General features: G+C 37.0%; 1 protein-coding gene across 4 annotated transcripts in view; it reads right to left on the bottom strand.

Annotated features, from left to right (window-relative positions):
• Window positions 1–3356: 3356 nt before the first annotated feature.
• USP9X (ubiquitin specific peptidase 9 X-linked) overlaps window positions 3357–9136 on the bottom strand; it is a 204930-nt gene continuing 199150 nt past the window's right edge. For all 4 annotated transcript variants that reach the window (XM_084641443.1, XM_084641441.1, XM_084641444.1 and 1 more), the window contains 4 exons: window positions 7897–8053; window positions 7277–7489; window positions 6640–6735; window positions 3357–5113 (listed from right to left, as the gene is read on the bottom strand). In XM_084641443.1, coding sequence (XP_084497569.1) covers window positions 4979–5113; window positions 6640–6735; window positions 7277–7489; window positions 7897–8053 — 601 coding nt within the window. In that variant the 3' untranslated portion in view covers window positions 3357–4978. The remainder of the gene's footprint in view (window positions 5114–6639; window positions 6736–7276; window positions 7490–7896; window positions 8054–9136) is intronic.

Below are 9136 nucleotides of genomic sequence, written 5' to 3'. Positions count from 1 at the left end.
GTGCTCTGGATGTGGCTTTTGGTTTAGGCCCCAAATCCAGCAATGTAATTGATGTGGGCAGATCCCTGAAGAGCCCAACTGATTTAAAACAGGACTCCTCACAGAGGAATTTATGCAAGTCCAGTCAAGATGATCAGATTGCAAGATTGAGACCTTTGACTTTAGTGTCCTTGGGACAGGAACTAGGTCACCTCCAGGTCCTTCACAGCACCCTACACATATTTTAAGCACTAGCACTTAAGTCAGCACAATTCTAAGTACAGCCTATAAACTGCTGCTGCAGAGGCAGCACTGAACAACATTTCTTATGGGAAAGGAAAATAATGGCCACTTGGCATTTCAAATGTGAGAGAGTCAGGAAGGCAGTTTAATAGAAACAAAGACACCAGACATTTTGGTACTAACTTTAAAAATGGTTAGATTGTGTAAAAACTGACAGTGCCAATTACAGTGGATTAAAGCCCTTATTGCACAGTAGATAATTTTGCTAGTCCTTATTAAAGTGGAGGCTTAGTGCAGATTATTGAAATTTAGTCACAGCAATCCCCACCAGCTGTGGGGAGAGGGCCAGAAATGCCCTGAAGCAGGGCTAGGGCATTTATTGTGCCCCTCCTTGCCACTAGTAAATCTGCTGCAGCAGCTACATAGTGGTCCCACTTCGTCTGCACAAAGAGAAGTGGAACAGAGATGCTCATCTGCAGTAAGGAATGGAGACCTTTAGGAAACCATCCCTGCTGCCACCTCTTTGCTTCCCTGCAGCATTCAGATTACTTGTGAGAACAAAGAGAAGCTGGGGTCTCTCTTTCCCCTGAGCTCAGAACTCGCAAGAGTCTCATTTACTTTCACTTTCTTAGAACTACAGAGATCTTAGTGAAACATGGAGTATTCACAAGGCGGTGATTTTTCTAAAGACCTCTGCATCTTTGCTCCAGATAAAAGCCTGGTCATTTCTGTGACTGTGGGCATAGCGAGAGCCTGAGAAAAGGGGAGCTGGGAGGATGAAGAGCACAGTTACATGTACTCTCTGTTTCAGGGCACTACATAGTGCTGACCCGGAACTCCCACACTGGCCCAAGGGAAATGTGAGGTCTAAGATAGCGGCCCCATCTCCAGCAGACTTAGCAAATAGCAATAAAGGAAATACACTTTTAATGTGGGTTTGCAGTTTACCAGATTGTGGGCTAACAAGGTTTTACTGCAATCAAAAATAGCTAACTACTACTCTGATCCTTTCCTAATATCACACTTCTCCCTTTATTTATACAATTTAAAAAACTTTAAATCATAACATTTTTCTAACTTGTTTCTAACAATGCAATGCCAGCATTGCAAACTTTACAACAACACTTAGATGTTAAAAATTATTTTAATAGGAATTATATAAAAAAGAAAAAACACCCATATATTTTAAATCATTTTACCAGCATGCTTATTGCAGGCCAAGGATTTTGAGAGCTAGGAAAACCAATTAACAAGCATATAAAAACCAAAGCAAAACCTAAATAAAGTTGCTACAGTGGGCTAATTTCAGCCAATTTAGCTTTGGCAGAGTAGCAAATCTGATTTGCTGTGAGTGCAAAGTGTTATTAGGAGGGTTTTGGAAGAGTAACTGCTCTTCCTCAGCATATACACTGAAATATACACACTAGGCACAACAGAACGATTGAGAAAGCATACAGTAGAAACTTCAACTCACTTTCCTTAATTGGTTTGTTTCTTAAATGATCAGTTTCACTCTGATAAGTGACCCCACAAAACTGGCATTGTGGGACTGCATGTTTGTGTCTCAATTTCCACAACAAAACATACTAGCTTACAAACAAAAGTATTTATTTCCCCCTCCTAACTGCCAGTCCTGCAAACTCATTCAGAAATCTCCAAGTAAAGCTGGGTGGCTTTCCTTCTTGTGCATCACCACCAGTAATACAAATCCTGCAGGTCAAATTATGCCCCCACTGACCACTGTAAAAGCCCGTTTTCTTCAATGGGTTTACACAGGGGTACTTGATAAGTTCTGAAATTAGAACTTAATACTCTCATTGAAGCATAAGGAAGAATGGAGTCCCATTCACACATACCTGTGTTAACCCTGCAGTAACAATAGTAAAAATTTATTTTAGTCACTAATGGTAGCAGGAATTAATCTAAATACACAGAGGGAGAACTTCTGTTAGGTAAAATGCAGCTTTTTATAGATACACTTTACCACCACATAACATGACCTATGAATGTTCAATTTGTATGCATTTAAATGTCAAATTGTCAGGAAAATGAGAAATTGTTTTATTATTTATTGGCTCTTATTTTGTGGAAGACCAGAGATTCCCCACTATCTGTTCTAAACAAAAAATATCATCCAGAAATTATTGAAGGGGAAATTAAACCTTTAGGCACTTTGAGGATGTGTGCCATATCAATATTGAGGTATTGGATATAGCCTGAAAATGACCACTGCCATATTGCTGCAACTGTAACATGCATATTAAACTTTTTGCTAGTACATTTGTTACTTAAATGAATACAATGTAAAAACTATTTTGCCCAGAGTGAAGAAAAGATTTTCTCCCCAGCACACTTTTTGCTGTAGCTATCTATTTTGAAAAGCAAACACCACCACAGGCTAGCTTTCTTCAAAGTGGCAGATGCAGGATAACCTCAACTTGCCATCTGAAAAATAACTGCTACCAGTCATGATTCCCCAATTCAGGGGAGAGGGGAAAAATCACAACCTTCAAAAAATCTCACAGGTTTTTACATGTCTCTACAATCATTGCACTGTTAAAATTAATCACATTTGGCAAGGCTGAACTAGCACATTACATGTTCTTACCTAAATAGAAAAAAATGCACAATCGTCTCTGAGACAGTGTGTTTAACAATAATTACTGGTCCAAATAAATATGAACTATTTCAGCTCTAATATGAAGGCTACTATTTTGAGTTATAACTTCCAGTAAGTATCCCCAAACACATGTGGGAAAACTTCTCCCAAATTTAACAAGTTTAGGTAAAATGGTATTATTAAAAAACCATGAAAAACTGAAGTAAGTGGTTGAGCACTAAAGAACACATGGAAGCACAAAAGTGATCACTGCTACATAGAATATTAGAAAAAAAAATCAAATGAATTCATCTCTGTAGCCCTCCCTTATATTACACTAAATGCATAAGAATGCACTTATGATTTTTTTTTTGTTCATTTCAACACAGACCTTCTGTTTGATTAAGCAGCTTTGTTTCTATTAACTTAGTTGTAAAAAACACCATCAAGCTTGTGCTCATTAAATATATATATATGTATATATAAAAACATACAAAAAGTACAAGATAAATCACATTAAGAAACTTTTACAGGGTAATTGTCCTAATTTTTTATTCTTAGTCAAGGGCCCAATTTTTCTGTGCACAAAAATCTCAACGTGACTGTAGTTCCAGAATTCAGCATAGTGCCATTGCACAGAATTAAACTTTCTGTGCAGTCAAAAAACAAAACAAAAAAACCAACACACACCACAGGACAAAATATTCTTCTTAAATCAAATTCTATTTGTGAATTCAGCAAAATAATTTCTATAAAATAAAACAGCAAAATATTTAAATAGTATAGGGTGGGCTGTATCTGTTTTGCAGGGGTATTTGGTTTTTAGACAGGTTGCAAAAAATTACACACATTCAAGTTACCAATTTTCATTTAAATACAGTATTTACTGATGCGTTTCTTGAAGTCTTTAAACAAATGTTTATTCCAGACTAGAGATACCTTAGAATTGTATGTGACTAACCAGTAGTTTCTTTTATAATTAAACCCTGCGTCTAAAGTCAAGATTTCTCGTATAATGGTTAAAGAGCTAAGACAATTCTTGCTTTCAAGTAGAACTGTGAATGAGCAGAAAACCAGCAAGTTAACTTGGTGCAGTAGCACACACAAGTACTGTGTGATTTCGTTGACTTCCACTTCACTGGGATGCAGTAGAAGGAAAGTGTTAGTAGTTTATCTAATAAGCTCTACCAAAGAAACAAAACAAGCACACCAAATACAGTCTATTATGCTCCAGGCATCCTGGCATAGCAAAATTTTTGCATATTTGTTTTAAATCTTTTAAATTCCTATTACTGAAAACTAAGTGTTTTTATCCCACCCAGAGACAGAACTGTCCAACATTAGATGTGAGGAATATATGTGCAACTGAAAACCACTTGTTTGTCACATTTTCCCTCCCTCCCCCATTTTGTAGTCTAGGTGTAAGAAAAAGCTCTGAGCAATACAGTTGTCACTTTGGGACAACTACTGTCATGGTTGGGTTTTTTGCCCCGATTGGCTACACTAACCTGGTGTGAAGCCATGCTAAATGTTACAGCATAACTACAGCTTCAAAGTGATTAACCTAATACCAGAATGAAAAAGGCAATGAAAAAAGATCTAGAAACAATGTTACATCACCAATTTTCCACATCAACCAAATAATTAAAAGGTTACCAGCCATTACGTTGCTCATAGTAAAATCGACTCCAGTGGCAAAGAATTAACATGAAACTATTTTTGTGGTTGACATGGATAGGCTTTTTCATAAAGGAGTTGATCCAACTGCCATTAGGCAGGCAACACTGGTTGCAGAGCGCAGCGGATATATCAAGAAGTTACTTTTTGTTTTTGTAGATCTGTGAGTCTCATCAAGACAAAAAAAATGTTTCTTGCTTAAGAATTAACAGTCAAACATTAATATACTATATACACCTTTGCCATTTACACATTAGCATCAGGCCATTTATTACAAAACACTATACACTTTCCACTGCAGGCAGGTTATATATTGACAGCAATTTTCTGCAGATAAGACAGTGAATAGACTCTCCACTCCATGTTGATTAGGAATAGTTTTTCTAGTTTTAAATATTAGCCAGACACAGAGAAAGGTTGGACTGTAAGGCCTGGGTGCACAGTCTTGATGGAGCAAGTTAATTGATTATGTGCATTTAACTAATCTTTCGTCTGAGGCGGGGAAACTTCTTCACTGCCTTCATAATTTTCTTGTGCTCGTTGGCCAGTTCGTTGAGGGTTGTTCATATGATGTGCTGCTGGACCTGTATATGGCTGTCCATGCACATGGTTATTCTGCAAAATAGAATAAAACATTTTAAAGAGACCTTATGCTTGGGAAATTTTTTCTAAGCAATTATATTGATTCCCCCCTCCTTTGAACATACCCCAAAGCATAGTGAACTGGTTAATTAGTAATACATATTTCAGGATGTTTATTAATTACTGTGAAGTCTCCTGCTTTATCTTTTAAATGAATTTATGCTGAAGATTCTGAATTGGAATTGCGAAGATTAAGCTAGTGAAAAATTAGTAATTACAGATTTTAAATTGCAATTACATGCAAAACAAAGCAGGAAAAAGAGGATGAATGGAATATTGCCTATGTGATATGTACAGTTTAGATTAAAATGTAGATATAGTTCTACCAGAAGATAAAACGGTATGGGAGAAAAATTTAAACACACACAATAAAAGAAATTAGTTATAAATTGTGCAAACATACATTAAGTTTTGCTCGCTAAAAAATAATTGCAACGGAAGTCAATAAAAGCTGAACAGTTATTTTCCCCAGATGCTAACAAGTACAATTTTTCAAAACTAACTAGTACAATTTTTAATTAAAAATACACCTATACAACTGTCAAATGTAAAACGTTGTCTGCCTATGACACTTCAGGGAACTGCAAGATTTGACCAAGCATAAACCTATTGCAATACTAAGAAAAAAGGGTTGTTTTTGTTACAGGGTGAGAAATGCCAGCAGTTGTGAGAAAGTGAACACATCACACAAGTAAAGAATTAATCAGCGAGTTTGTGATAAACTGCAACTTAACTCCAAGGGGACGGAGGAGTCTATATCACTTGCCAACTGCTCTGCTGAGAACATCAGTAAGGAAAGCAAGATGAAGGGGGAATGGGTTTGGGCAGGGCAGGAAATGAAATGAGCAGATTCAGAATATATAAGTGATTTGAGAAAAGTAGGAAAATAAAAACTACAGTTCATTCAGGGACCTACTAACTTAGGTATTACCAGCTCAATAATTCTAGTATGGTCTCTTTCACATCTAGCTTTCTATTTAAATAGATGCTAACAAAATAAGTCACTTAACCCTGAAACAGATTTAAATTTGATATGCACTTTAAACTTGGATATCAGGTTCACAGAACAAATTATATATGGGACAAAATCATTTTTAAGTACTTACTGAAGTCTAAAACAATTTACTAATGTAAGGCTGGATTCTATCATTTAAGTCAATGGTGCAATTCGCAGAGTAAGGTGCTAAACATGGAAGAAGCACTGCTTAACGAAACCAGTATGCATTCGCTAGGGGATGGCAGTCAGCATATATGCTTTTAGTATGAATGATCAATAACTTTATGGTAAAATTTGGGGTTTTATGTGAAATTCTGATGGAGAAATTGCTTCTAGTAAATGGTGCTCAATGTTCATCCTTATGATCACTCTATAAGTGTGAGATTTGAACTATAATGTGTTTCTAGTTAAATATTTACTACAGTGAGAGTTAGCATGAAAGCTAAAACAAAAAGTTAGACTTTAGATCCTTCAACGGAAAGTGAAACTCTGCACTGTTTACCTGTTGATACTGGGAACCGGGTGAATGAGGATACAATGGCGCATCTTCTGGTGGGGAGGATTCATGTTCATCTGGGGCATCTGGGTCATCTGGTTCCTAAAATTAACATACAGTAAAATATTATTTTCAAGTCAAATCCAATCCCATCCTTAAACTGTAATCTCACTGTTCTTGGGAGACCAAGACACTCCTCCTCTCCCTCCCCCCAACATTTTAAAAAAGTAACATGAAGTGACAGCTTGCTCAATATCAGAGAAAAGACTTACTTCTGATATAAGTTATCAGATATCACCTTATCTCTTCCTAGAATTGAATTTCACCATTTTAGTTCAATTAGGGGTATTCCAACTTTGGAATCAGTTAATGCCAGTACAAACAGTAAACAACATGAGAGAAGATTACTACAAACCATCAGCACTATACAACTGGCAGTCAGTGGAAACTACTGTTAATTTTAGGCAGTTTCAGACTAGCAAATGAAGTTTCAGAACTTCTTACTTCTAAAACGAGCAGAAACCAGGAACAATCTGCTGCCCAACTCACTGTTGCTACTACTGGATAAAGTACAAAGGATTTTGAGCATTTAAAGCAGTAATTTTATTTAACTTCCCATTTGCTGTGAAGTCTAATTTTTTACCTCCTCTGGGCAGAGTTCACAAGCTTTTGCAAGGGTCATTCTAGCACTGTGTGATCTTTCCAAGAAGTAACCATTTGAGGTTTCATTACTCTGTACGGGGGGAGACCAATTATTATACGTGTATTGTGGATTTCCAGTATATGGCCTACGCTCAAGCTCATCTCCAAGCCATTCTACTGCCCAGGTCCATTTTCTCTTCAAATCTCCATTGCTCTGCAGAGATAGAAAAGTGACAGTTCAGAATCCCATTTTTATTCTTCAAACACCAATACTTCTCTATTGCCACAACATCCACGCATTGGAAAACAGGTTACTGTCTTCACACCAGCCCACTGTTTAAGCAAAAGTTCTTTTTACTGAGTACATACATTTTTCCCCCGAAGGGAAAAGCATTGGTGAGTTTGGAGCAGCTGCCACACAATCATTAATACAATCTGTATATTACGGTCAAGTTTAGCTGAATCCCTCCCTCCCACTTCCTTCTCCTGATCTTTTGACAAAGAAATATCCAAATGAGTTTTACTTAGAAGAAGAGGGCAATTTACTCTGTTGTAATTTGCTTAACTTACTTTTTGTCTAGAATTCTAAAACAACAATGAAGTCAGAATGGAAGGTATCACCTGTAAGATTTGGTAGGCTACAGGACAGTTGCTGAAAAGAGCTACCATGCACTTGATACACTGGTAAGCTCTTTTCTGATAATGGTTCTTAGAACGCTGAATGGTGTCAAATAGCCCATCCCTGTCATCTGGGATTCCTTTAAGTGCATTGTGAATCCTGGAGGGGGAAGGAAAAAGGAAAAAAAAAATTTTAGTCCTCAAATTTGTTACACATTATAAAACAGTAACTGGAATGACACTTCAATTACACTGTAATTATAAAAGTTAATATTCTGATTACAGGATTTTGTACTAGGTGTGTTCATCAAAAAGTATAACAGTAATTACAATGCAATGTATTAATTAGGACTCTAAAAGGGTTAAATAACAATTCAGTTATATGCTTGACCTCCTGGATATATTAAATCAGAGTAATCACAGATACCAAAAAAGCATAACGACAATTATAGCTATAGCAATAAAGTGTCACCCATTAATCATTAGTTCTCAATCAACAGAATTAAAACAAATCCTTTCCATAAATATCTACCACCCATTGTAATGTTAGAATATAGTTGCATCTCAGAAAGAACGGTTGCTTACCTTACAGTAAATGTTGCCTGAAATGTCATCAGTGTGGATCCCACTATAGATGCACATGCGCCTCATGCATGTGAGATGATAGTCTTTTGCTGGGACCGTGCATGCACCCCGTGCTTCTTCACATTCCTTTACGAGGGTATAAAGGGCGGAGCGTCCGCAACTGCCCCTCAGTTCCCTCATCAATTCAGAATCCCATATGCTGAGGGCTCCGAAAAAGTTGTTATGGAGGAAGGGTTGTGGGATCCACACTGACAACATCTTGAAGAAGGTTTAGTTCTGTCCACACAGAGGATGAATGAACTTGAAATTCCACAGTATGCAGTTTTAATCCTGGTACAGAATGGGTTTTTGGAAAACAAATTAACTTGATTTGAATGGAATTCTGAGACCACTTTAAGGATGACCATATGATGAGGTATCAGTACGACCATGTCTCCGTGAAATGTCATGTAGACAGATTCAGCCACAAAGACCTGGAGCTCACAGATTCTCCTAGCCAAGGTGATGGGAACCAGAAAGACCATCTTTAAAGTAAGATAATACAGGGTGCATCCCAAGAGTAGCTCAAAAGGGAAGCACAGTAAGATTTAGGAAGAGGATATTACGGTCTCACACAAAAGAGTTAGTTCTTTACCTGGGGTTAAAAATATAAAGAGGT

This window comes from Lepidochelys olivacea (assembly GCF_965140295.1).
Source record: "Lepidochelys olivacea isolate rLepOli2 genome assembly, chromosome: 1".
NCBI lineage: Eukaryota > Metazoa > Chordata > Testudines > Cheloniidae > Lepidochelys > Lepidochelys olivacea.
The sequence above is the reverse complement of the archived record's forward strand: the minus strand, read 5'-3'. Positions and strand labels throughout refer to the sequence as shown.